Source organism: Balaenoptera musculus, chromosome 1 (assembly GCF_009873245.2).
Source record: "Balaenoptera musculus isolate JJ_BM4_2016_0621 chromosome 1, mBalMus1.pri.v3, whole genome shotgun sequence".
Taxonomy (NCBI): domain Eukaryota; kingdom Metazoa; phylum Chordata; class Mammalia; order Artiodactyla; family Balaenopteridae; genus Balaenoptera; species Balaenoptera musculus.
Window position 1 is genome coordinate 7,155,781 of NC_045785.1, and position 27,857 is coordinate 7,183,637.

General features: G+C 61.1%; 1 protein-coding gene across 2 annotated transcripts; it reads left to right on the forward strand.

Annotated features, from left to right (window-relative positions):
* The first annotated feature begins 3,055 nt into the window (after positions 1 to 3,055).
* On the forward strand, positions 3,056 to 27,542 carry TMEM201 (transmembrane protein 201). Of its 2 annotated transcripts, XM_036860630.1 has the most exons (12): positions 3,056 to 3,318; positions 8,564 to 8,704; positions 10,050 to 10,170; positions 10,815 to 11,009; positions 12,233 to 12,409; positions 13,560 to 13,912; positions 14,398 to 14,601; positions 19,952 to 20,184; positions 22,374 to 22,445; positions 23,124 to 23,423; positions 24,226 to 24,363; positions 25,570 to 27,542. In XM_036860630.1, the coding sequence occupies exons 1-12, from the start codon at positions 3,206 to 3,208 to the stop codon at positions 25,665 to 25,667; spliced, it is 2,145 nt and encodes a 714-aa protein (XP_036716525.1). In that variant the 5' UTR covers positions 3,056 to 3,205; the 3' UTR covers positions 25,668 to 27,542. The 2 variants fall into 2 exon arrangements, with proteins under 2 accessions (XP_036716525.1, XP_036716534.1); XM_036860639.1 differs by lacking the exon at positions 8,564 to 8,704 and having other exon boundaries at positions 3,058 to 3,318.
* The last annotated feature ends 315 nt before the right edge of the window (positions 27,543 to 27,857 follow it).

The following is a 27,857-nucleotide window of genomic DNA, read 5'->3' on the forward strand; positions in this document are numbered from 1 at the left end:
GTATAAATTTGTTTTGTGTCCTCTTTTATGTCCGCCATAGGGTAAACTGTAGCTAAGGACTTCAGTGAAGCATAAGCCTAGAAACGCAGAGAAAAACTATCAAGTCGAGGTACAGTTGTTTTCTCATCTGACTGTAAGATCCTGCACTGTGGGACAGGTAGGAAGTGCCACATCTTGATGGCACAGGGCAGACCAGGACAGACTTCCCAGCTAGTCTCCAGACCTTCCACAGATTGATCATTTAAGCTTTCCGGCTGCTGAGTTTAAAAAAATAAGTACAGCTTCCTGACACTAAATATTTTAAATTATAAACCTTTTCCAGAAGTTATCCTCTATCCCCAGTTTGAACCAAAGGCAAGAGTTTTAAAGAATGGTTTACCAACTTACCTTGCCCCTGGATGTACTTCCCCCAGTTCAGCCTAGTCAAGCCCAGGTCCCTTGTGAGAGTGTCGGAGGGCAGCCTCCCGAGTCAGCTGTGAGTGTGGAACGTGCGCGTCTGCAGCCCTGTTCTCGGGGCTCCACCACTGGAGAAGAGGGGCGGGGAGCACCGTTGACTGCCCACCCCTAGGGTAGTGCTCTTTTATTCTGACAGGAGGCATTGGTGGTGTTTAAATACCCTAGAATTTAAGGTTAAAAAAAAAAATCCTAGAAACGAGAAATCACCAGCGTTGTAAACCCCCCCTCATTTTTAAAGGAAATTTAATAAAGGACAGAAAGATAATAAGACAGAAGGCAGGTAAGATAGATGGTCTTCCCATGAACTCTTTCACTGGAATTTGCGTATACTGTACATTAAGGTTATTTTTCAATCTGAATATCTAGAAAGATACTTGATTCTAATCACTGATGCACTGTAACTTCAGATTCAGTGGCAGATACTCTGGTAGGGATGAGAAGAGGATATTTTCAAATTGAAATGCAATTGAGTTTAATTCTCTTCACCTTTGGTCATAAAGGAGGTGGGTTGGTGTTTCTGAGCCCTCTAGCATAATTTGCTACAACTGTCAACACTAAATGGAAGTCAAAATACATGACTTTAGTCAAACTTCAGTGATTCTACAATGCGTGACAGCAAAGATATTTCTATTCCAGAAGCTCATTTTAACTGTTTAATAGTGGCACTTAGCAACACCTTCCTATTTTAATGTTCATACGAAAGCCTGAATTTTTCCTCAAGATTTTATCTAATATGAAGGTCAAAAGTTAGGTTGCTTAATATTCACTAGTTGGGTATGAGAATTATTTGGAAATAATTTTCACTTATACATTCTTGAGGTAATAAGTTTGACGTTAAGCTGGTATAATTTAGTTCTCTGCTTCTGCACCAGGGCATTGAAATGAAAGAAACGTTGAGTACCAGAAGTAGGAAGAGAACAAGCAGGGAGAAAGTGATGCTTCCTCTAGAAAGGGGCTTATTGGATTTTAAAGTGGCATATATCACTGAGCTGTTAATGGAAAAATCCCATGATTGATTTCTCTCTTTTCCACAAGCTTAGTCACTGACATTTCACCATTTTTCAGTAGTCATATGTATAAGACTTTTAAAACCCTCGTTGCTTACCCGTGTGTGCCATGCACTGTGCAAGGTGTTACTTTCTCATTTAAATTAATTCTGACAAACTTGGGAGGCACATTTTACCATCACGCACATTTTACAAATGAGAGGCTCTGAGGCTTGCCTGGCTCGCCGGAGCTAAGTAGTAAACTGAGCAATCGTGGGTTTGTGCTGCTTGCTGAGTAGATGAATGTAAGGTGGAAGGGGCACCCGAGCCTACGCGATGATCCGACTCTGAAGCTAAGGTCCAGCAAACCATTCCATTCAATTCACTTAAGGATTACGATTCCACCCCAGTCAAGGTGAGCTTCTAGTCACGCCCAGGACAGAACTGTTGGGTGCATTCTTTGTCCACATAGATCACAGAGCCCTTCCTTTGAGTGGGACGTTCTACAGACACTTAATCTTCCTTGGAAAGAGAATGGTGCTTAAATACAACGCCTCACATTCTGAAGGGAAGCTTCACTGCTATTCATTCATTTGTGGTGAAAGCAGAAGTGAAGCACAGGAAAGCCTCTGCTCTGACACCTACTTCCAAGAAAGTGGAGCGCGCAGGCAGACTCTCATCACTGCCCAGGCTTCGTGCCCTGCTCCCTTGTCTGCAGTTCCTGGTGAAGGCACAGGGCTAGGATGTGGGACAGATTAACCAGCAACAGGAAACAGGTAACATTTGCTGCTACATCACCCGTCACTGTCCAGGACGGTAAGGATTCTAGTGTTGACCTCAAAAAACACGAATAGTTGTGGAACACTGAAATAGATATTGCAGAATTAAATACAAATATTCCTAACTTGCGCTTTTTTTTTTTAAGTTATAAAAGTAATTTAGCACAAACCAGTAATACTAAAACACTTTCGTGAAGTGAATCTTCACCCCCCGAGGTAGCTGTTTGCAGTTCAGTATTAATCATCGTCTATTCCAATAAACATACACATATTGTAGGAGTTTATTCAAACTGAGGTATTAACAAAATTAATGTGCATGTTGCTTTTTTTTTTAACTGTTTCGTCCCTCTAGGCCAATACCTATAGCTCTGACATTCTAATAGTTGAATTACGTTCCGTAGCATGGCTGTCCCATGATCTAGTTATCTTCCTCCCTATGGCGGGAGGCGGCGGGGTTCATGTTTCTACAAACTAATTTTTTGACCATTGGAGTGGCTTCAGTGGAAGCGGCTTAAGAAGCTCCGACTTGCCGTAAAACAGCGTCGCGCGCATAGGCCCGGTTTGGCTAAGCGTTGGGAAGACCGGACTAGCCGGGGAAAGACTTACTACCCCGGGATGCTGAAGTTGGGGCGCCGGGCGAGCAAAGCGGGAGCGGAGAAGGGCCGGGCCGGGCCCCGCGCCACCTCCCCCCTCCGGCCGCGGGAGGGCGCGCTCTGGCCAGTACGGCGACTTCCGCCGGCGCCCCGCCCACCGGGCTCGCCCCAAGCTCCGATTGGCTGCGCGGCGGGAGCGCGCCGAGTCAGGGGGCGGGCCCGCGCCGGCTACAAAGCGGCGAAGGTCACGGCGGGAGGAGGCGCGCGCCGCCGCTCCGCGTCCCGCCCGCGGCCCTCGGCCCTCGGCCCCGCCGCCAGCGCCAGCGCCAACGCCGCCGCCTACCGCCTGCCGCCTGCCGCCGTCCACCGCCCATCGCCCGCGCCAGGAGCCATGGAGGGAATGAGCGCGCTGCTGGCCCGCTACCCAACGGCCTGCCTGGCCGGTGGCCTGGGGGTCACGGCGTGCGCCGCCGCCGGCGTGCTGTTCTGCCGGATCGCGCGGAGGTGAGTGCGCGCGGCCCACGCGGCCGGCTAGTATCACGTCCGCGCCTCCGCCTCCGCCTCCGCCCCCGCTCTCCGCCCGCCGTCCTCCCAAGACCGCCGGCTCCGGGGCCGCCCGCGCCTCGCTGTCCGTGCGCGGCGAGGCCGCGGCGCGGCGGTGTGGCCCGGCCCGTATGTCCCCGCGCCGAGACCCACCGTGCACGCCCCGCCCCCGGAAAGAAAACCGGGCTGAGGATCCCCAGTCGGGAAGCGGCTGAGGAGTGGGTTGGGGGACCCCAGGAATGTGGGGCGGGCGGGGACAGCCAGCGCGTGAGGTACGAACTTCTTCCCCCGCGGAGACCTGGGCTGGCCCAGCCGCAGGGTCTGCAGGGTCCCCAAACCCTGCGGGAGCGTCGAGCGGGAGTCGGGCCTTGCTCCTTTCCGTCTTGAGCCCCGATCCCTGGTCCTCAGGAGCACGTTGGGTCGCGTGAACACCAGCCGGTGGTTTCTGGGCCGCATACGCTGTCTCGGGCGTTGTTCTAATCTCACATAAGCCCATTTCAGAGTCACAGCCCCTGCTCTGTCTAGAGAAGCTGAGGGACAAAAGAGCTACATAAATTGTTATTAATTAGACGAGTCAGGGTGTGAGCTGAAGCATCCTGACCCTGGAGCCTGCATCCCTAACTCCCAGGCTCTACAGCCTCCAAGAGCAGGCAAGGCTGACATACTTCAGAGGTGTTTAAACCGGGCTGGGCTGCTGAGCGGGTTCAGTGGCGGCTCCCCAACCCCGACCCCGGCTCAGAGATCATGCTGACCCCCCCGTGCAGAGCTGGCCTCCATGGTCAGGGATAAAAGCTTAATGGCCTCTTGCTTCAGGAGGACCTCAGGGACAGCCCCACTGTCTCCCCACTTGATCCACCTTCCCAGGGGATAGGGAAAAAAGGTGGGGTTGTGAGAACATTCTGGAGACAGAATGGGTGGGCTTGTAGCTTCAGCAGGGGATGTGGAAGCACAGCTCTTAGGCGGGAGAAGCGAAGGAACTTGCCCACGTTCACTCAGCAGCAAGCGGGGGAGCTGGGACTTGAACCTGGAGGGCATGTCTGTTCTTCCTTAGCCACCACCGTGTACTGCTTCTCACCCAAGGGGAAAAGAAGTGAGGGCGACTGAGTCACAGGCTTCCCGGGGGAGGAAGGGGTAGGAGGGACATCAGCTGTGTCTGCAGGATGAGCCAGACCGGCAGGCTGAGGAGGGGGCGGCCTCAAGGGGTCCCTGACAACGCACAGCTCTACGTGTCCCGGCTTGTGCCCAAAATTTGGAAGCTGGAGGGGCTTGCCAGACCAACTGGTTCAAACCAGTCATCTTACACGCGAGGGAACTGAGGTGCAGAGGTGCATGCCGCTTGCTCTTGCCCAGATTCCCAGAGCGTGTCGACAGCAGAGGTGTGCCCAGAGCCCGGCTTGCCTCCCAGTTAACCGGGGGCAGGGAATGTCAGCCCAAGGATCAGAGCCTGGGCCAGGCCTTGTCTCCAGGCTTTGCAGCTGTCACTCGTGTTGGTGTGGCTGGATCCGCACTGGGTTTGCTTACTGTGCCTCAAGCTCCCGTCTTGTGCTGTGGCTGTTCCTGGGGGTCCCGTCTCCCCTCCTGGGCTGCCAGCCACAGCTTTCCCTCTCCCGGAGACAGGAGTCTGAGGCCTTGGTGCAGTGTTGGGCGAGCTGCTTGGAGGGGAGCCAGGAGGGTACCAGTGTGGCATGACACCAGAGTCGTGGTGTGGCGTTGGGACCTGTTGGTTGAGAAGGACCAGCCCTTTCCCAGGAGGCTCTGAGATTCTACCAGAGCGCTGGCCTTTGTCTGGGGGTCATAAATTAGCCACTGTCACGATTCAGAAGCAAGACCAAGCTGAGCCCTTCTCCCTCTGGGGGGGAAACTGTGACAGTGAGGAATGGCTTTGGCCACAGCGTGGGTTTTGAATGACCCTGGGGAGGGCATGTGAGGAGAGTTGTTTCTGGAAATGGACTTGGCCGGCTGGGTGTTTGGGGGCTCAGCACAGAGATGGAGGGAGCTGGACGGAGGATCGGCCGGGGAGCAGGAGGAAGAGCCCGCTTCTCTGAAGGGCTGCGGTCCCCAGAGCCTCAGGCAGGGCCAACCCTGGCTTCCCACCCGCGGAGTCCTCTTGACGGGACCGTGTGTCGTGACCTGGGGGCGGGCAGGAGCTGCTGTTGGCCCCATTCTACAGATGAGGAAACAGAGGCCCAGGGAGATTGTGCTTCCTGCCCTACGACACCAAGTTGCTAAACGGCAGAGCCCTGCCTCACTCTGGCCCTTCAGCTCCTAACCAAGCCTCGTGCTCTGGATCCTCACTGAGCAACTTGGCTGTCGCTCTGCACCCATAGGAGGCCAGGTGGAAGCCCCAGTTACAGTTCCCCAGGCTGGCGCGCCCTGTACCCAGGCAGTCTTGGTGGCTTCCTGTGCCTCCCCCACCCAAACTCCCACCCCCGGGCTCTGCCGCTTGGCATCGTGTCCATCTCCTGCCAGCACATCCCTACTCAAGACCTCTGGAGGCCCCCATAGGTGGTTACTGGATTGTCCACTTTCTGGTGTTTGGAGACAGAGAGGATGCAGCCTCCCGGGTAAAGGAGCAGAGCCTCGGCCTGGCGCCCAGGGTCCCTGGTTCCCGCTCACCTCTCGCCAGGCTCTCCTGGTGCTGCGCACTCTGGCTGGGGGGACCCCGCTCTCTGCACGCATGCTGGGTGGTGCCCCCCCTGCCCGCAGTCCATCTGTTTGAGGGCCATCTGCTCGTTTGCCTTGCTGGCCGGCAAACCCCTTCTTGAGGGTGACGGCAAATGCGCCACTTGCTGGCTTTCTCCTGTGGCACCTGTCACCAGCTGCCCTGTGAGGTCGTCATGCTCGTCCTTGTGTCCGGGTCAGGAGTGGAGAGCCTCGCTCGTCTCTGCCTCCCTGCGATCCAGCGTGTGCCCAGCCAGCGCGGGCTGTGCTGAGGAACCGGCGTGGTCCACCGAGGGCGGATCCGGGCTTTCTGTCTTGGCATTGGCTGGACTGCTGAGGGCCTAAGTGTGATTCGCCTCGAGGCCGGCACGGGCGGCTGGAGGCCCGCTGGGTCCTGGTGGCACTGTGTTGCACATTGGTGCCGCTGTCCCGCTGCCCAGGAGGCTGCTCCTTGGATTCTCCCCGGTGGATCGGACAACACTCAGGGCACAGAGGAGCAGGTGAGGAGCCGTGTGGGGTCCAGCAAGGACCCCTCGCCTATGAGCCTGTCCTGGGATCCCCTCGGGGCCCTGCTGGAGGCTGACCTCTCGGCCCCCGAGGGAACCAGCCTGACTCTCAGAGACCATCTTCCAGACCCCGCCAGGCCAGCACATGGTGCCCAGGGTCACAGGCTGTGTGCCAAACCCTCTTGGGGAACTTCTCAGGGCCTGGCGGAGACTGGTGGACGCACGGGCCTCCCCCAGGTTCTGAGCACACCCCGCCCCCAACAGGGACTGAGCCCCACGCAGTGTCTCTTCCATGTGGCACAGTGCTGGGCTCACAGCAGGTGCCCGCCCCCTGGCAGGGGAGCTGCAGCCCTCAGAGAGGTGGGCCAGTGGTGAGCTAGAGCTCACACCCGCCCGCTCCCACCAGACCTGTAGGGCACAGCGGGATGCCAGGGCATGAGCTCTGTTGTAACTGACTGCCCGTGTTTAGGGCTGAGGGGGTGATACCATTGTTAGGGGCCTGTGTTCATCTTTTCTTCCCCATTGTGGGTTTGGGGCTTGTGGAGGGATGGTTCCAGAGCATGCAGCTGCCCCTGGCTCCCCCCAGGGGCCCATCCTGCCCTTGGCTGCCTCAGGCCTCCTCCAACCCCAGCAGAGGCTGAGAGCTCAGCACACAGGTAGCAGGAGCTGGGTGAGCACCTTCCAGACCCTCCTGGCCGCTCGCTCTCTGGGGCCCAACCTTCCACCTGAGGTGGCCTGGCCTGGACCCATCTAACTTGCTCCTGCCTGTGTCACAGGGACATTCTGTCTTGTCCCCTCAGATCTTGTCCACCACGAAGAGTGGTTGGACCCAGAGCCTCACTGGGGGCGCAGGTTGTTGGCTTGCGGGAGAAGCGGGTTGAGGGATTAGGAGGGGAGCAGGGTGGAGGGGCGTTTCCCTGAGCAGGACCCCGGCTAAGCGGGCTCAGATAGGCTGACCCAAAGGCTCCGCGTCAGGCCTGGTAGAGGTGGGTGCAGGCCCAGAGGCCAGGACCACCCAGCGGCTGTGGGGACAGTACGTACGAGCTGTGCAGTCAGCCGTCATGTGCAGCCCGCGAACGTGAGTCACTTCATCCACGTGTCTGGCGCGTGACGCTTCGGGCGGGCGGCAGCGGCGCTGGTGCTTGGGGAGCTGACATTCACACCCAGCTCCCCGTAGCTTTGCTGGTCCGTCTGCCGCTCACAGGCCTGCACGCGCTTTCAGGGCTCACCCCATGGGAGCTGTGGGAGGTGACTTCCTGGCACGGGGACCCCATCTGGCCAAGGTGGCAGGCAGCTGCCCTGTCCGCGAGAGAGGACCCTCACCCCACCAACCCTGGGCAGGGATTACCAAGCCAGAGCCGCTGGCCCCGGGACCAGGACTCATCCCCAGCCTCCCCTTCCTGCCACCCCCTTCCAGGCCAGGCTCACTTCCCTAGCAACAGAGCTGGAGGTTCAGGGTGGAAATGATGACTTCCTGGGCGGGAGGGGCTTCTTGCCTGGCCCCCTGGACCGAAACCTCAGTTCCTGCTCGCCTGCCACCAGTCGTCTTTATTCCCTTCCCATCTCTCTTTACTCGTGGGCTGCCAGCTCTTCTGCTGGCTTCTCTCCAGAGGCGGGGTGTGGTGCGGTGGGCTTCTGGGGTGAAGGGGGCAGAGGGGCCCATCATGAGGACAGCAGGACCTGGGGGCAGAGGGGAGAGGTTTTCCGGCCTGCCTCATCACCCCTTTGGACACACCACTGTGCACTCTAACAAAGAAGCCTGTAAAGCAGGTACAAATTAACAAAGAGAAAGCCAAGTGCTTAACTGCCCAGGAATGGCAAGTGCCGGCTTCTCAGCAGAGCAGGTTCCCATACCGCTAGCCGCCTCCTTCCACCGCTCTTTGCCTGAAGCCCAGTGAAGCTGTCAAAATGCCTCCACTGATCACCTGCCCAGCTCAGCGCTTTCCTAAATTCTCTCATTTGATCCCCTCGGCAGCCTTTTGGGAGCAGGGATTATCATTATCCCCCTTGGCCAGATAAAGAAATGACTTTCCCCAAAGGCCACACCGTGACCACGAGCCGCGCTGCCCAGTGCTGCAGTTTCTGGGCCTCGCCCTCTGGTTCAGTGATGCTGAAGACGTGCGGTCCCTTGTCGTCCACTCTGAGGGCCTTGGCCTGAACTGGAGCTGCAGCTGCTTGGGGTGAGCCAGGTGCCCTCTGTGGACCCTGGGACCCTTCCCTGCAGGGTCTGGTTTCATGTCCTTGTCTCTGTCCGGGCTTTCTCCTCCCCTCCCCTGCCCTCCCCATGTAAACTGTCATTTATTGGGTATTTAGCTGGGCACCGTAAGCGCTTTCCACACTTGACATGTCTTGTCCCCAGTCGACAGGTGAGAAGACTGAGGCTTGGAGAACCCTAGTAACCTGCCCATGGTCAGTGGAAGGGAAAGGCCAGGAAGCATCAGTGGTGTCAGAAGCAGCAGCTCTGCTTCCCGGCGGGCCAGCCTTTCTTCCAGGCCCCTGACAATCCCGGGGACAGGGTAGTGACACAGCCAGCGCCCTGCGTTGCGAAGCACCTTTACGTGTCTTGTGTCACTGGGTCCTTGTAACACGCAGATGCCCTGGTTCTGTGATCGCTCCCACTTTGCAGATGCGGGCCAAGGCTGGGAGAGGAGAAGGTGGCAGGGCCGGGGGCTCTGGCTCGTGGAAGCTTGGGGCCGTGCTGTCCTGTGGACAGTAGGGGCGTCCGTGCGTGGTGTGGCTGCCCATCCCAGCAAAGGCCCAGGCGGCACCCCCAGAGCTGGAGGTGGACTCTGGGGGTGAGTAGGGAGACGGGAGTGGCAAGGCCAGGACCCCAGGGCTCAAGCAGCTGCCACCTGTCGCCCACATTGTTTTAGATTCTTGGGACTGGAGGGGTTTGCTTGGTAGTTGCCATGTCCATTCCCCAACCCCCTCGACACACACACCCCCAACAGCCAGGGAGATGGATGGAGGGCCCTGGAGCACAGATCCCTCGGTGTCTGGGCCGGGACTATCCTGCACACCCCACCTGTCAGCACACGTGGCTGGCAAGGGCCACTGTGGCCAGCCTGTCCTGTCCCCCTGCCGGGGGGGGGGCCCAGGCTGAGCAGCCTTCTGCAGTCCCTACCCCTTGGCCTCCTTGGCCCTCGCTCTCCTGGGGACTTCTGTGAAGCCCAGGAGGTGCCTTCCATCTGGAAACTCCCCAGGGAGCACCATTTCCGCATCCTGGGAACAGGCCCAGGTCTGCGGGCCTTGCGGGGAGGGAGTGTGGCTTTAGAGCCCGGTCCCTGTCGGCCCCGTGGCCTGGCTGGCCCTGGGTTCCTGGTGCGTCTCCAGCTCGGGGGAGGCTTGGCCTCAGAGGCCAAGGAGAAGCCCAGGTCCTGCCGTTGGACACACAGCGTCCTACCCTCCTCCGCCTGCCTGCATCTCCAGCTCGGGGTCCCCGTCCCGCTTCCCACATGCTCTCCCTGGCCTCCTGTCGCATGGGTACGGAGGTCTTCCCGCTGATTCCACTCTCCTCGTCCACAGGATGAAGCCGACACACACCGTCGTCAACTGCTGGTTCTGCAATCAGGACACGGTGGTGCCCTATGGGAACCGCAACTGCTGGGACTGCCCCCACTGCGAGCAGTACAACGGCTTCCAGGAGGTGCGGCCCTCCCATCCAGGACCTGCGGGCCCTGGGCCCTGACCCTGGGCCCCTCCTTTGAGGAGGAGCAAACAGGCACGGGGAGCTAGGGTGACTTGTGCAAAGTCACAGCTCTGAAACTGGCAGGTTTGGGTTCAGACCCAGATCTTTCTGGCTCTGAAGCCTAGTCTCTGCCTTGCACCAGGCCGGGGTCAGCAGGCTCTCTGCAGGCCGGGCAATGAGGAGTTCAGGCTTTGCAGGCCACGCGGTCTCTTGCGACTGCTCGGCACTGCAGAGTCTCCACAGACATGAGTAGCGCCTGTGGCTGTGAATAAAGCCCAGGGAAGCAGCCAGCCCATCGCCAGAGTTTGCCGACCCCTGTGCCAGCCCCTGTTGGGTCCTGAGGAGGGACACCAGGTGGGAGTGTGGGCAGGGGGCGGGGTCCAGGCTGCACCCTCAGCGTATCGCCTGTGTTGGGGGTTCCCGTGAAGTCTTTTTGGAAGGAGAGCTTCTGCGTTGCACGTAAAGCGAGGGAGTGTTAGCGATCCACTTCCGTGGAGTGTCGGCACGCGGGGCCTCTGTCCGGCGCCTGGCCCGAACCCGTGGGGAGGCTCTTGCCTGTGGGGAGGGGCTCCCCCTGACTCAGGTCCTCCTCCCCACCCCAGAACGGCGACTACAACAAGCCGATCCCCGCCCAGTACCTGGAGCACCTGAACCACGTGGTGAGCGGCGCGCCCGGCCCCCGGGCCCCCATGCAGCCCCCGCAGTGGGTGAGCAGCCAGGTGCTGCTGTGCCGGCGGTGCAGTCACCACCAGACCACCAAGATCAAGCAGCTGGCTGCCTTCTCGCCACGTGATGAGGTGAGCGGGGGTGTGGGAGGGGCTGGGGGCTAGAGCAGCGGAGGGGAGGCCCCTCCTCACCCCGGCCCGTGCTGGCCCTGTGTTCCGCGTGTGTGATCTAGTCATCTCAGCTGCCACTCGCTTCTCGCTCTTCCTGTCTCGTGTCACTGCTCTGGGGGCCCCAAGCCTGGGAGCGTCGTGGAAGGCCCAGCTTGTGCCGGTCCAGAGGGCTTTGTCCCTGGGCAGGGGGAGGGAGGGTCCTCGGGCTCCAGCTCGGGGCCCTGTTGGACCATCCTGTCCGTGTCCCTCTGAGCCAGTCTCAGCCACTGGCTGGCGGGCAGTTTGCCCTGGAGTTGGTGGACGATGTCCCGGCTTGCGGGAGAGGAGGGGAGACAGGTGCTGCCCAGAGGCTTGGTGTTAGGGCTTTGCCTCCGCTGGGTCCACCGTGGAGCCCAGCAGCCTCGTCATCTAGCTGATGTCACCTCGCCCAGTCTGGGGGTTCCGTGAGCTCAGGAGAAAATCCCAGCTGAAGCCCAGAGACACTGACTTTCCCAAGGCCCAGCCTGGGAGTGGGGGAGGGAGGGAAATGGAGGTGAGCTGGGGCTGGGAGGGGAGAGGCGGGGAGGCTGCAGAGAGAAGGGCAGGCATGTGCGATGAGGCAGCCAGGGCAGGTCTTCTGGCACATTCAGTCCCAGCAAGAGACCAAACTGATAGCCCTGCCGCCCTCCCCTGGGAGCAGGGCAGGGGGAGTGGGTGTTGCTGCGTCTCCTGGGGGAGGAGGGGTGGGACTCGGGTCTCCTGGGCTGTTCCTGAAGCGTAAAGGCCCTTTGGTTTCTGCTAGGGCCCTGGCCCAGCCGGGGGCTCTCCAGTGTCTTCTAGACCACTGGGCTTAAGGGGGGAGGCAGGCCCACCTCTGGGTTGTCCATCTGTCCACGTCCAGGTGGTGTCAGCCCAGAGCTACCTTCCCCCGTGGGTCACCTGCCTTCCTGGAGCTCTGGAGTCCGGGAGCAGGGCCTGAAGCAGGGGCCACGTCCCAGGCTCTGGCCTCAAGGTGCGTCCTTCGGAGCGACAGAATTGGCTGGAGTGTCTGCTGTCACCTGAGGGCCCTGCCGTGTCCCGGCCTCTGGGCAGCCCTTATTCCCAGCCATTTGTCCTGTTGGGCAGCGGGGGAAGCAGGTGCAGATTGGGGATGACTTGCACATGGTCGCCCCCTGGAGACCCTGAGCCTCCGTCCCCCTCCGCAGGGCAGATATGACGAGGAGATCGAGGTGTACCGGCACCACCTGGAGCAGATGTACAAGCTGTGCCGGCCGTGCCAGGCAGCCGTCGAGCACTACATCAAGCACCAGAATCGCCAGCTGCGCGCCCTGCTGCTCAGCCGCCGGTTCAAGCGCCGGGAGGCCGACCAGACCCACACGCAGGTCCGAGGGGCGTCCGTGGGGCACTCCAGGCATCCCAGCCCTTGAGTCCGTGCAGGAAACCCCTTCCCAGAGGGCTGGGCCAGTGACTAGGGGCAGCTCTGCAGAGCTGAGGCCCTTTTCCCTGGGGCAACAGCTGTCCCGTGGGGCCACGTCCCAACCTGTCCCCAGACGGAGCGGAGCAGGGGTCCTACGGAGAATGTTTGTTATTTGCGTGCGTGATGGGGGCTTCTGAGCTGCCCTGCTGAGCCTGGGCACCTCCCAACACCTGTGTGGGTTCCTCCCAGCGCCTTCGTGGTGGGTGCTCTCCAAGGCGCCATGCAGACCAGACTTGGGGAGGTTAAGTCACTTGCAGAGGCCACGTACCTGGTGTGTGGTGTCACCAGGATTTGAGCCCAGGACTGGCTGGCTAAAACCATTGTTAATTTTTATCACTGTACTCAGATGCTGGCGTGTCCTGGCTTAAAACAATGTGATATAAGTAGCAAGTGGGTTTAGAAGTAAAAACCATCCTCCCCAGAGAAATTCCCACCCACCCCCTGGGTCCCCAGAGGTGCCCTGCTGGTTGTGACCATCTCGCTGACTGGTTGGTGTGTGCTTCCCAGTCTGCAGCCAGGCCCCCGACCACACAGCCACGCGCCAGCCACACGGCCATTTGCACAGTGGGATGCTCTGACCCTTGCTTTCCTCCTCTCCACCGTGTTCCCAGACTGAACAACTTACTGCTGTATTTTTTAACTTAATTTTGGCCAGAGTTATCTGTATACTTATTACAATTCCAGTTAAAGCCGCAGTAGGAAATTTTTATGAGAATTTGAAAACGATTGAAAAAAACGTACTTGAAAGAAGAGGTCATCATCACATCAAAAGGATTTCTGTAGAGAATGTGGCAGCACAGTTCTTCCCCACACAGGAGCTCGCAGTGGGGTGACGGCCCAGAAATGAGACAGATTAATGGGACCCAGTGGTGAACCAGAAACAGAGCCAAGAGTGTGTGAGAATTTAGGGCATCTCTGATCATCAGGAACTGGTGGGTTCTTCAGGAAGTGGGCCCCTGGCCAGACCCCCATGCACAGAGTGGGCACCAGGACGGATGTCGGTGGCTCTGTCCCTCTTGCTGACCAGTGTCTCCCTCTCTCCCTCCCCCCCTCAGAGCTTCTGCTCGTCCATGGTGAAGGCCCCGCTCCAGGTCATCGTGCTGCGAGCCCTCGCCTTCCTGGCCTGCGCCTTCCTGCTGACCACCGCGCTGTATGGCACCAGCAACCCCTTTGCCCCGGGGGCGCCCCTGCCCCCGGCCCTGCCACCTGGTAGCAACGGCTCGGCCCCGCCTGACAACGGCACAGCCCCTGGGGCCGAGGGCTGGCGGCAGCTGCTGGGCCTGCTGCCCAAGCACGCAGCAGAGAAGCTGCACGAGGCCTGGGCCTTCGGGCAGAGCCACCAGATGGGCGTCGTGGGGCTGGGCCTGCTCACCTGCCTGCTGGCCGTGCTGCTGGCCGGCCGCGTCAGGTGCGTGGGGGGCAGGCGGGGCGGGGCACAGTGGGAGGAAGGCCCCGGGCTGGAGGGGCGGGGCTCTGAGGGTCCACTGGGGCCACGTTGCCTCGCTGCTCCACCTCAGGCTCCTCATCTGCAGAGTCGGGTGGTGATAACCTAGCTCGCGGGCTGTTGGAGGGTCGAGGGGCGCCCTTGGGCCTTTGCTCTGCTTCCCTGTGTGGTTGCAGACCCTGTACCGAACGGTGTCCACATCATCTCCCAGTGACTCTGAGGGAGGCTTCTTAGCCCCATCGTACAGACTAGAACACTGAGGCTCAGAGAAACACTGACTCAGAGTCGTGCGGCCTGTAACTGTTGGAAGTGGCATTCAGAGGCCCACGCTCTCCTCATGGCCCTGGGTTCTGTCCTCTGAGCAGGGCTGGGGGTGGATGAAGGTGGCAGGAGCAGGAGGGGTCGTCTTATCCCGCCTCGCTGGGCCCTCACTCCCGCTCTCCCTGCAGGCTCCGGAGGATCGACGCCTTCTCCACTGGCCTGTGGGCCCTGCTGCTGGCGCTGCACCTGGCCGAGCAGTACCTGCAGGCTGCCTCGCCCAGCTGGCTGGACACGCTCAAGTTCAGCACCACGTCCCTGTGCTGCCTGGTGGGCTTCACAGCCGCCGTGGCCACGAGGAAGGCGACAGGCCCACGGAGGTTCCGGCCCCGAAGGTCAGAGAAGCAGCAGTGACTGCGGGGGGAGGACAGACGGACGGACAGGCCCAGGGCTTTGCCCGCAGCGCAGACAGGGCCCCTCTGTCTTGCATCTTTCTTACCTGCCTCACTCCCGCCCCCTGCCCAGCCTAGGGCCCCAGGTCCTGGCCCAGCCCCTCCACTTCCCCGAGGAGTCAGGCCTGTCCCCCTTTCCTTTCTGGCCCCACCAAGCCATTCCCCAGCCCAGGCCCCCACCCCCACCGAGTGCTTTCTAGCTGCTCACTGCCACCACCTCTCTGGCCAAAGACCCCCTCACTGTCCTGAGCCTGGAACACGGGCAGCACCCATGCTGCCGGCCTCTGACCCGTGGCTTCCTGCTGGCAGCTCCAGGCACCCCACACTGGCCACGGCCCTTTTCCTGGCTCTGACACCACGGGAAGAGGGTTGCAGGCCGGCTGCCTGCTTCTCCTCTCACCTTGCACCGTCTCTGGACCCGCTGACATGGGTTGGTGACAGTGGCTGCAGGCTGGGCCCTGGCCGCATGGCCTGACCACTCGGGCTGCTTGGCATGGGCAGGTGCTGCTGAGCCGGGGCCAGAGCGGAGCCCCCTACCTCGTCCCACCGTCACTTCTCTGGTCTGTCCCTTTGGTCCTGCCCATTGCCCCGTAAGCCCCGTGGAGCTGGTGAAACCAGGAGGAGACAGGGCTGCCCCCTGGGTTCCCTGCTCTGAGACCCTGTTACCCCTCAGCCTCCTTCCCCAGGAATGGAGAGTGCGGTTCTTAGGCCCAGACAGGCCTTGACCGTGAGTGTGTGGGGTGAGGCCTTTCTCAAGGTGGACAGGAGGAAATCCTGCTTCTCCTGTGCTCAGCAGGTTTCTTAACAGCCAGGCCGTGGTGGGAACTGGCCCAGGCTGGGGGGAGGTCTAAGGTCTAAATACTCTCTCCTTTACTTCTCTATCGCTTGGGCACCACTGTGAGCCAGATAGGCAGAACCCGGGCATACACACTCTGCCCACTCTCCTGGGAAGCCCCTGGTTCTGCCCTCGAAAGGCAGGACCCCAACCTTTATGGCCAAGCCCTCCACTCACTCCCTGCAGGGACTGGGGTTCAGGCTTCCTGGGCCGAGGCGGCCCTGATTGGCAGGCAGCGCGGGGCCTGAACTGCTCTCGTTGGCCCTGTTCCCTTCCCCCCATGCCAGGGGTGTCCCCAGTTTCCTCCTCTCACCCCCTTCCTCCAATATGATGCCTGGCAAGAGTTCCAACTGCCCAAGGTTAGCATGGGGTAAGGAGCCCAAGGGACACACAGGCCCATAACACCAGGTCATTGTCACCTTGTTCCTCTCTGGCCTGTCACTGCCCTCCTCCTGGTCCCTAGAGCCCCTCAGGGAGGGCACCACAGCTCCTGCTTCCCACTTCCCTGTAGGGCAGCCGTAGACCCCACAGGGCTTCAGCCTCGCTCTCCCTGGGCCAGGCCCTGCTGTGCCAGCCTGTTTACCGCCTGTGGAGGGAGAGCTGGACCCCTCTCCAGGGCCCCTGAGTGCTGACCTTGGCGTGGATGTGCTCTGGAGGCTGACATGCTGTCCACCTTTGGAGGCAGTTCCCAGACTGGGGGCTGCCCTCCCAGGGCCGTGGCAGGAGGCCGGACCAAGGCCGTGCGCCCCTCCAGGGCCCTGGGTCCTGCCGCTCCTCGCTGCAGGCATGAGCCCCCTCCAGGTGTGGCCCCAAGTGCGCCAACCCCTCCGCTGTACACATGGGAGCCCAGGGAAGGCAAGAGCGGATCACACACGTGTGCGGGTCCAACTCAGGAAAGGGCCGTCAGCTGGCTGAGCCTGAGGGGCAGGTGGAGCGTGCCCGGCTCAGGCCCCTCGCAGAGCCCCCGGGGAGCAGGCCCCGCCGTCCTCATGTTCTCGGGCTCCGAGGCGGCCGCCCCTCCCCACTCACCCCTCGGCATCCGTGTGCCGAGCGCCCGGGTGGGGAGGAGCATGAGGTGGAAGAGCGCTGACGAGACGGAGGAGGAGTGGGGGGGCTGCCCTGTCCCTCGCCCCGGCCGGCCAGCCTCGGGGAGAAGGGGCGCCGGGCGGGGAGCCCGTGTCTGTTGGCTGTGCGTGCCCTGCCCTCTGGAATGCCCTGTTCTCAAGGAAACTGGCGGCGCAATGCTAATTACTGTTTTTCTTGGTGTTGAGTAGAAGCAGGACATCTGTGTGTACGTGTGTATTTAAGTTAAATTATTTATAACAACCCTAACCAGCTCTCTTGCTGGCCCGGAGCCTGCTGAGCAGATGTCGCTCCTGCCCCCTAGTGGGGACGGAAGGACACCTTCATGTCACGAGATGGAGCTCATCGAGGAAGGCTTCCTGGCCTCTTTAGTGTTTGGTGTGATGTTTGAAAATCACCCACCTGTCCCTTAAAGTTTCATTACATAGAGCATATTCCAGCACCTTCCGACATTACTGGCGACAGCTGAGGAAGTGCGGGCACCACTGGGATCGTGGCTTATGACCTGGGAATGTGTCGGCCCTGCTGGGGGCCTCTCTCCCCTCCGCTGGGGACGACAGTCAGACCATCTGGGATCAAGGGGCCGTCTTCTCCCTCCGGCTCTGGGGTCCCCGCCCCAGGCCGAGCAGGCTCGCTCGTAACGCTTGCCCAGGAGCCCGCCGGGAGGGGCCCGTGTCCCTTCTGCCTGCAGCTGTCACCGAGTGTCCCATCCTCTCTTGTGTAGACGTGGATGATTGTCTAGTGATCCTCTCATTACTGTAACCGCAACTCCCGGCCATAGATGTAGTGTTTTTGATGCTGTATTTTCAATAAATGCCTCCGGGGCCCTGCTTTGACCGGTGGGCGTCAGGCACCACGTCTTTTCTGGTTTTTTTCTTTCACGTTCCTTCAGAGGCTTCTGTGCCGGGGGCGGGGGCTTCGGGGGACGGGGGTGCCCACCAGAGTCAGGTTTGGGAGCTGGCAGCGTGGGCACCAAACGGCTCAGGGCCCACCATCCTTGGGTGCCCTGCTGGCTCATACTTTTCCTCGTCTCCATAAACTGCTGCTTAAAATGTAGTCCTCTCTCTCCTGTTGTTCCCGGCTTGGCCTGGGATTGGCTTGGAAAATCAAAGGTCCCCCTCAGTGTCAGATGGGAGGCAGTGCAGGCAGCCGCCCGCCCCCTCCCCGGAGCCCCTGTGTCCCGGCTGACACACAGACTTGGATCCAGGCTGGGGCCTCTCTGAGATGGGATTTGAAGGCACAGGCAGTCTGGGTGGGCCTCGCCAGAGGAAGTGTCAGTCCCTGTGCAGCACTCGGGAGCCTGGCAGAGATGGGGCTCCTTTGACAGGGGCCTCCTGGGGCCTGTCTTCTGCGGAGCCAGGACAAGGGGTCACGCTTGGTGCTTCACAAGGATCTGCTAGTTGAGTGATACCACTGCATGTCCCAGCGAGAGGGTCAGACCACAGAACCGTCTCCCCCTCGGTGCCACCATTTGTAGTAGCATCAGAGATTGGGAAAGCACCTGTGCCAGGTGGATGAGAGACTCAGGTTATAAGCTCTGGGGCAGCCCCAGGTGTGAGCAGAATCTGGGAAGAGTAGGAAAGAGCTGACAAAACCCAGCTTCTGGGCCCAGCTGGCCACCTCTGAAACCTGCAGCCCGACTTGGACCCTCTCCTCTTACTTGCCGATTACTGCAGGTGGCCCTCGGCCGACTCCCGGCCTGGCCTGGCCTGTGGGCTGCCCGGTGGGGCGGCACAGGAAGCCCAGTGCGGGCAGAGTCGCGCTGCCACCCGCTGGAAGGGCCCGGGCGTGCCCGCCCCCATGGCCCACGTGCCCTGCCCTCATCAGGCTGCGCTGCACAGGGCAGATGGGGTCCTCTGGGAGGTGCAGGCCCCAGCAGGGGGCGGGGCTTCGTGCATAATTGGAGCAAGTTGGCCAAAGGTCCCAGCGCACCTTCACTGCCCTTCACTGGAGTGCCGAGTGTCCCCCCACCTTGGGCCACTCCTCAAGGTTGTCTGTCCTGCCAAACGGTATGTCATTCTAAAATGACAGCACAAAATCATATCTTGTATTTAGAGGCAGAACCTTCCGCAGGTGTTTTGGGGGAAAGGAGGCAGGGGCCAGACGGGCTTAGGCAGGATGGGTCAGCGGGTGGAATGCAGGCGCGTCCAGCCTGGGGCCAGCCAGGTTGCCCAGACTCCGCCGTAGATTTGCTTGATGAGCTCCTACCTTGATTTCCCCGTGTCCCCCAAACACTGGGCCCCAGCTTTGGTTCTGAAGTCCAGGTGGCTTCCTGGTGCTTTGGAAGGCTTTAAAGAGGTCACGCGATTCTCCAGGAGGGCATCAGCTGACCCCACACTTTCCTCATAAAACTTGTTTAAAGAGAGGGTCAGGGATGAAAGATAGGGAAATCAGTGGAGTGGAGCTTGGCCAGCGGTGCCCTGAGCTCAAGGTCGTGGTGGGCACGGGGTGGGTACCTTAGGCAGCCCCCCGGCTCTGCTGCAGGGACTGAGCCAGCCTGCCCGTCCATCGGCACATTATCCATGGGCTCAGTTGTCCCTTGGGGACCGAGGTAAGGCTGGACCTCCCGCAGCTCCGTCCAGACGGCGGACTAATCATGTATTAACTGCCTCTGTCCCTCCCCCTCTGTAATCGGTTGCCTTAATCAGAAGCATGGTTGACATTCTGGCTTGGGGCCACCGGGTCCTGTTGTGTGATCTGTACCATTCTCAAGTTAAAGAGACACTGTCACCTTCTGTCTTTCGGGCAGCCTTGCGATCGTTACGGGTCTTTCTAAGTTCAAGTTGGTGTCCGGCCAGAGCCTCTTCCCGGAGATTCCCAAGCTTGGCTGCCTTCCGCCCCGCTCTTCCAGGGGCTTTTGAGGAGTGTCTGAGACCAGAGGGCAGCGGCAGGACTCCCAGGGTCGGGCCCTGGGGAGCAGGGCCCCTCGAGCTCGGCCGCTGCCAGGGGGCTCTGGGCACTGAGCGGGAAGCGGCGCGGAGGAGCCCAAGGCCGTCGGCCCGATTGAGCGGCCAGCGCAGGGCTGGGCGTTTTTGCTTCGAGGTGAAGGGTTGGTGTGAGGCTGGTGAGGGCGACAGTGTCACTTTAATACCGAGACTCGTAGTGGACCTAGTTTGCTGTGAGGCTGAGGGGGATCGGAGGGGGCATGCCGGGAGGGGTGGGTCACGCTGGCACCTCCCAGCCACCCGCTCCTAATGGCGTGAATGTGGTCGGACTGCTTTTCTGCTGCAACTAACACACGCCTCCTCTGGGACCCCGACTCGTGCCCCACCTCGCACCGTGGGAGGGGAGGGGGCCCGCCGCGCGGAGGCCGCTCCAGGGCCCCCGGGGCTGACCCACTCCCCTCTCCCATGCCCGCCGGGCTCTCTCTCGCAGGTACTTCCCGGGAGACTCTGCCGGCCTCTTCCCTGCCGGCCCCAGCCTGGCCGTCCCCTGCCCAAGCATCGCAGGCCCCTCGCCGGCTCTGTTCATCCCTGCCCCGCCCGGCTTCCTGCCGCTTGCCAACCAGCAGCTGTTCCGGTCTCCCCGCCGGGCCTCGCCCTCCTCGCTGCCCGGCCGCCTCAGCCGGGCCCTCTCGCTGGGAACCATCCCCTCTCTGACGCGAGCAGGTAAGTGGCGCTCGGGCAGCGGTGGGCAGCGCGGGGCTGGGGGCAGCTGGGCTCGGAGACTCTGGCTGAGCCCGAGGTGGGTTGTGGTGCTTCTGCTGTAGAGACGGGTGGAACTGGGTTCAGACCCTGCTGTGTCCACTCACTGGCTGCCTTAGCCAAGGGGCTTAACCATGCTGAGCCTCAGTTGCCCTCAAAAAAAAAATTGAGTCCAGTAGTGGAACCCACCCTGTGGGTGGTCGTGAGGGTTAAACCGGGTGGTGTATTTAAAGCGCTTAGGCATCGGTGGGTCCACGTCCCCGCCCATGGGGTTTTGTCTTTTATCACCGTTCTTACCGTTACTATTAACTGCCGTTGTTTTGAGACACTGGGGGCTGGAAAATTTGCCCCCGGCCTTTCTGTGTGGTCCAGAGGGCAGGGATTCGGTGCAGGTCCGCTGCGTTTAGGGAGCCCCGGTGTGACCAGCACCTGGCCCCTGTCACGGGAGGCTTCGTCTCATCCCTCCCCTTCCCCAGCAGGGTCTTCCCAGGAGCCCTGCGGGGGCTTCCGTGACGACCCTCCTCACTTTGGCAAGCCACCCAGTGCCCACGGGGTTTGCTTCACCCTCGGGGTGCGGCCTGGGCTGCGGGGGTTTGCGGCAGGATCCAGCCTCTAGGAAGGTGGGCGGCATCTTGGTTAAGCCGGGCTTGCTGACGTGCAGTGTCTCAAGCCCCTGAGCAGCTCCCCCAAGCAGGGGCTCCCCCTCCAGGCCGACACCCCTCTGGACCTGTTTCCCTCCGGGACTCGAGTCCAGCGTCCCCGTAGGTAGGGGGTGGGCCACACTGCAGGAGACACGGCTCGCTGGACGCAGCGCGTGAGCTGAGCGGTGGGTAGTGTTTGAGGCCTTCAGGCTGGGATTGAAGGGGTGAGAGCCCCGAGTGGTACGGAGACCTGGACTCCAGGGACTTCTGTGTCACCAAACGTGAGCCACGTTGCTGGCGGAGGGTAGCTGCTGCCTGCCCTCCTCTGGAAATGGCTTTTCAGCAGAGCTCCTGAGCTCAGGCCCCGGGGCTGATAGACAGGGCCTCTGCGGGCCCTCCGTGAGCAGCAGCTGGAGCGGGGCAGGGGAGCAGGGTGGACATGGAATGCCCTGGACCCAGGGACCTGGAGGGCCCGGAAGCTGGGCCCTTCCCCAGAAGAGTGTTCTCTGGAGCTCCCCCCCAGGAGCCCGCCAGGCTTCCAGGCCTCCAGGGTGGGGCAGGGGCCCAAGCTCCCGAGCCTCTGCAGGACAGCAGCGTGGGTGTGGGCCCTGCACACTGTGTCAGCAGGCAGCCTCCCGGTTGCCCTGGGAGGCCCGAGGCGAGGGCTCAGGAGGCCCCCTGCCCCGAGGGTGGCAGAGCAGTTCTGGTCTCAGGGTGGGATCCCAGAGTCTCCATTGCTGGGGCGGGTCCTCGGCTCAGGCGTCAGGAGGCCCTGGTGGTCCGGGGCGCAGGTGCAGTGCCGGGGTCCATCTTCCCGTCTCTCTCTCTCTGCTCTACTTGTCTCTGCACCTCTCGCTGCAGACCTCACCCCTGCGTCCCTCCAGCTCACACCCAGCAGGAAGGCCCCTCCCCAGTTCTTGACAGGACTCCGGCTGTGCTTGGGCCACGTGGCCATCCTCACACAGTCACTTGGGGGTTGACCTGGGTCTGTGTCCCCGGACCGGTGGGTGGCAGGGGCAGGCGGGGCTCTGTGGCCGACGGACCCCTCGGAGCCCTTCGGGCAGTGGAGTAGCAGCCCCCATGCGGGCGCGTGGAGGCCGCCGGATCTTTCCACGCTCGGCTGTCAGCGGGGCACTTGGGGGACCAAGGGGCTCATGAGATGGAGCCCCTGCCCTTGGGGTGCACTTGGCTGAGGAAGGGGCAGCGGGCTCTGCGCACCAAGGCCCAGCGCAGGTGGTCAGGCGACAGGTTAGTGGAGCAGGGCAGGGCTCCAAACGGCTGAAGCGAAGAAGGCACAGGTCAGGTACCGGGACGCGACCTCCCGTGCGGCCTGCTGTGGGTTTCGGTCTCCTCATCTGCGAGGTGGGAACGTGCCCTCGTGAAAGCTCCGCACAGGTGACGGTCTTGGGTAACGGTCTTGGCAGAGCAGCCGTGCGAGGCGGGGAGGGGGCTGGAGCCGGGGCCCTGTCTCCGCAGGCAGGGACCTGTGTTGCCTTTCTCTTTCCTCTCCAGACTCAGGGTATCTGTTCAGTGGGAGCCGCCCACCGTCTCAGGTGTCCCGATCCAGAGAGGTTCCGGTTTCAGGTGAGGAGGGCAGAATGCCAAGGGGAGTGACCGGGAAGACGCCTCAGGCGGGGCAGCGTGTGGGCCGGCGTTTCCAGAGCGTGTGCAGGGCGGGACAGCAGCCGCATTAAGCGTGAGCTTTGGGGTCAGACAGGCCCCCAGAGGGGATCGTGTTCAAACCCCAGCCCTGTGCCTCCCTGCTGTGCAGCCCTGGGCAAGTGCTTCACGCCCTTGTGCCTCAGTTTCCTCTTCTGTGAAATGGGCGTGAGAGTTTCTACGATCAGCTACAATGCTGTCGTCCTTACAGTGGTGACGGATGGAGGCGGCATTTGGGGTGCCGGCGTCAGCAGGGCTCAGGGTCGCTGACCTCAGGTCTCCAGGGTTTATTTCTCCCCGGGCCTTGCTGTCAGCTGAGGGAGGAACCAGGGGCTTTGGATAGAAGTCGGGGGGAAGGGGGCAGAGGAGGCATGGCTGAGGCTCCGTGATCCTCTCCCCTCTCTCGGGTGCCTGGTGGAGTACAGGCCCCTCCTCCCTCAGTTCCCAGCAGGGCTCCCCTCTGCCCCCCAGTCTAGGCCCAGCCTTGCCTTTCTCCCTGGGTCAATACAGGAAAAAGCACCAGGATCAAAGCCGCTCCTCTAACCAGAGCAGACATTGACACGATATTGTCGTCTTTGTTTCTGTCATCCTCCCGCCCTCCAGATTACTTCTCTCTGCTGTCGGGGAGCTGCCCCTCCTCCCCGGTCCCTTCCCCAGCGCCCTCCGTGGCCGGCTCAGTGGCCTCCAGCTCTGGCTCTCTGCGCCACCGCAGGCCCCTCATCAGCCCTGCCCGGCTCAACCTGAAGGGGCAGAAGCTGCTGCTGTTCCCGTCGCCCCCTGGGGAGGCCCCTAACACCCCCAGCAGCTCCGACGAACACTCGCCCCGCAATGGCAGCCTCTTCACCGTTGAGCCGCCCCCCGTCCCACAGAGGCAGCCGGCGCGGGACACGAAGCACACCGTGGGTACGGCCCTCTGACCGCCCTCTCGGAGGCAGGAGAGCCCAGCGGGCCGTGGGAGGCCTCTGGTCAGTGTGCAGCGGTGGGAACACCGTCAAGAGGTCACACGGGGCCTGTCCTGGCTCTTATCTGACTGTGGCCACTCTTCCAAGTCCAGACATCCCTGGCCTGGCTTCTGGTGACCTTGAACCCTCCAGGACGTTGCCCTTTGTTGGCTGATTCTATTTTCTTCTTTTGCAATTGACTTTGAGGATCCTCTGTTCCTTGGGATGGATCAAAAATGCATCAGGCTGCATCTGGTTGCAGATGTTTTTGTTTTGCTCAAATGAAGTTTTTCTGCAAAGCATTTTAGAATTGTTTTAATTAGGCCTCAACCTTTAAAATCTAGAACTTTCACATGAATGTGTGGATTTCCTGTGTCTCGTATGATATCAGAAGATCTGGCCACGCTGGGCCAGACAGGTGGAAGGGCAGGCTGAGGTCCCACGCCCCAGCCTCTGCCACTCCCTGCCCCACCGACCTGCCCCCTCTGCAGCCTCGCTTGTGGCCGTCGTCTTCCACCGCCTGGCGGTGTTTGAGTTTGCTGCTCCTGATCTAAAACCAGCTCCCTTCACGGCAGCTACGCAGACAGGACCTGAATGAGGACCTGGCCTCCCACTGCCCAGGGCGGGCCGAGCGAGTTGGGACCGGCAGGGCTGGCTGGCCGGCCACGTCCGAGGACCATCCTGGGATTGGAGGTGGAGGTGCCCCGCGTCTGTCCCTGGGGGTGAGCCGTGAGCTCCCACTGAAACGCCCCTTCTCCCTGCAGACGTGAAGTCAGCGCCGGAAAGAGGCAGCACCTGCAGCAGCCGCTCCATCAAGAAAGAGGACGACTCGTCGCAGTCATCCTCCTGTGTGGTGGACACCACCACCAGAGGGTGCGCGGAGGAGGCCACCACCTGGCGAGGTCTGCACCCCGTGCGATGCGCGGGGGGAGGGCAGGGTGGCGCGGGGTCTGCGGGTCCGCAGCCACCTCCTGAGAGCTGTCCGAGAACAGCCCCTCGAGGGCTCTTGGGTGACAGGAGAGGGTGAGGTGGCCCACCCGAGGCCTCCTGGACCCCGTCTGCGACAGCATCCCCACTCAGATTAGGGTCTGCATCTGCGCTCTTACAGGAGCCTCTGGCCACAGGTGGCTCTTTACATTTAACAATTAAAATGTAATAACAATAAAAATCTACTTGCTTAGCACCAGCCACGTTGCAGGTGCTCCATTGCCGCGTGTGGCCTGTGGCCGTTTGATTGGACAGAACAGATACAGAACACTTTCACCTTTGGAGAAAGTTCCCCAGGAGGGCGTCAGCGTGGGCGCCCTGGGGGCCAGTGCAGAGGCTGCAGGCTGCGCAGGGCACTGAGTTGCCTGGGTTCAAATCCTGGCTCCTCTGCTTGCGGGCTGGGGGCGGGCTGTGAGATCAAATCCCAGTTCAGTGTGAAGCCCAGCAGTCAGCTCCTGGTACGGCCGCCAGACGTGTGGGAGACATGTATGTTGACAGAGGATTCTCCTGGAATGATCATCTTGAGCTGACTGGAAATGGGTGCTGCTCCCACATCAGGTGGGGTCTGGGATGTGACCCAGCAGCATCAACTTGGGGTGGGGGACCCCAGTCAGCAGCTTATCGCCTTTGAGGCCTGGGCAGGGTACTCATCCTGTCGTGTCTGTAAAGCTGGCGTACCCCATGGCAAGGTGCAGGTGTGTACCGCCCTGGCCCGTACCTGCCTGGTGGCACAGGGTCAGGAAGAGAGGCATCTCCAAGGAGTCAGGACTTGGGAATTCCCCGGTGGTCCAGTGGTTAGCACTCCGCTTTCACTGCTGAGGGCCCCGGTTCGATACCTGGTCAGAGAAGTAAGATCCCACAAGCTGCAGGGCACAGCCGAAAAAAAAGGAGTCAGAATTTAACCAAGTGACCCCACGTTCCCGTGTCTTTTCAGATGGGGAGGCCTCTGGGTGCCCGGAAAGAACTGGGGCGGGGCCTCAGCCCAGGAGCACCCCCCCTGGGGGCGGGGTCTCAGCCCAGGCAAGCCTCCCTGGGGGCGGGGTCTCAGCCCAGGAGAGCCTCCCTGGGGGCGGGGCCTCAGCCCCACAGCGCTCACAGGTCTCTCGTTTTCTCTCTGGAAGGTCGTTTAGGCCCCTCCCTGATCCGGGGCCTCCTGGCCGTGAGCTTGACTGTCAACGCCCTCTTCACCTCGGCCTACCTGTACCAGAGCCTGCGCTGACCCGCGGTCCGCAGCCTCCCGGCACCCAGAGAGTCTCGGAGGGTGCGCCCAGGTGCATGCCGCTTCCACCACTGCCGGCCTCAGCCCTCCTCGAGGGGCTGCCGCCTCCGCCCTTTTCTCCAGGACCCTTGACCTCGCCAGAGGGAGTCCTGTTCCCGGAAGCCTTCTCCCCACCAAACAGACTGCGGGGCTGGGCATGGTCTTGGGGACCACAGCCCTCCCCGCCCACCTCCTTGGCTGACATCAGTTGTGTGTTTGGTGCTGACACTCTGATCCTGAAGCCAGGGGTCCCCGAGGGGCTGCGTGACCCTGGGGTCCCTCCCCACCATCCAGCCCTGCCTGGCAGGAATGCCACGACTACTGTGACGGGATCAGGAGCTGGCCCTGACCCCGCACCCGCGGGCTGTGATTACATCTTCGTACTGTACTCCTCTGTCCCGTGGGCCGCCTCAGGCTCCCTGGGGGAGGAGGGAGGGGTGGTCTCCAGTCGGGTGGAGGGTAAACCTCCCCTGGCAGGCCCCGTTGAGGACCAGCATCCTTTGCCGTTGTCCTGCCCCTTCCTGTGGGCTGTGGGCTAGGCCTTCCCTCTGGCTCTCCTGGGTGGGCAGGTGAGTTTCCTGCCCAGGGCTCCTCAGAGTTCCTGGGTCTCAGGGGCCCAGCCGGACTAGTGTAAGCACCACCCCCCAGACTCATTTCTCCCTGCTTGCGCCCCCATTTTATTACCTCTGGTGACCTTCCCAGGCAGCAGCCCTGCAACCATGAGAGCACTACCCAGGGCCTGCCCCACCCCGTTTCCAGGCCCCTCCCTCATGCGCTGTCCACAGGGGCCTTGTTTGACCCCTCAGCCTGCAGGTCTCTAATGAGACTGGGCCCTCACGCCCACCCTCAGCATTCTGCTGTCACGGTGGGCTCAGCGTGACCTCTGTCTCCAGGCCACTGTGGCTAGCCTGCTTCCTACCCCATGCCCCTTGGTCCTGACACTGCCCTTCCGGTCTGCCCCCTACACCTGCCCTTGTGCTGGGGTCCCATCCTGCCCCCGAGTAGAAGAAGGATGGGTCTCAGTCTGGCACAGGGACCCTCACGATGCCGCGAGGAATGAGAGACTGACTGCCTGTGGGCGTCAGAATCCCCGTCCCGCTGCCCTGGGCCCTGGACACAGGTGTGGGGCTGTGTGTGTGCGTGTGTGCATGCACACTCGTGCACGTGTCAGTGCACGCGTTCGTGCCACTTCAGGAGGAAGCGGCAGCCTCTGTGAATTCAGAGACTCATTGGGGGGAGGGTCATGAGGGCAGGGGAAGGGTCTTCACTCTGTCATTCAGGGATAAAGTTTAATTTTATTTTTCTACACATTTTTGCCAGGTAAGGCATTCTGCTGGTAAGCAGGATGCCCCCATTCTCCCTGCCGGGGAGGTTTAGTTTTATTAAGCTTTGGGTGCTTTTTTAGTAATTTTTTTTTACCATGTGGGGAAGGAGGTTGCTCTGACATCCCCCCACTCCTGAGAGCTACTGTTTCCTGCCCTGCCCCTCACCCCAGAACGAGGGGGACTGGGGGCCAGGGGCCACGCCACGTCCCAGACTCCAGCTGCCAGAGATGGTTCCAACTCGGAGGTGGTGCCTCTTGGCCCCCATTCGTACCGTGGGCGTGTGTGTCGAGTTTTTTAATTTTACTTTTTGCCTAACCAAGCCAAATTCCATTCCCGAATGCCCTTCCTCTCTGGCTCTGAGGAAGCCCTGACCGAGTGCCCAGCCCCCTCCTCTCCCGCCTGGGCCAGCCTGGCCCCTCCTGCCCAGGGCCGGTGGTCCTAGCGCCCCCCAGGGGCAGGGGAGAGGCTGGGCGGGGAGGGGGCTGACTTATGTTTTCTTTCAAACAAAAAATACAACCTTATTTTTCTTTATAAAAGCAAAAAAAAAGGAAACCAAAAAAGATACCAACCTTTGAACTATACCTCAGTCTGTCTCGTCTTTATTCTCTTTGCTTGGGCAGCCCAGGCCTTGGACTGGGGGCCGGGGCGGTGGCGGGGGAGCCCGGGCTGCCGTGGAAGTGATTTCACTCGCTTGTTTCTTGGATACAGAGCCCGGGGTGATGGGTGCCGAGTGGCAGTGTCCCCAAGACTGAAGGATTTGAACAGGACGTTATCTGCCTGGACGGGCCTGGGCGGCGGGAGGGTGAACCGGATTCTCCTGAGCAGA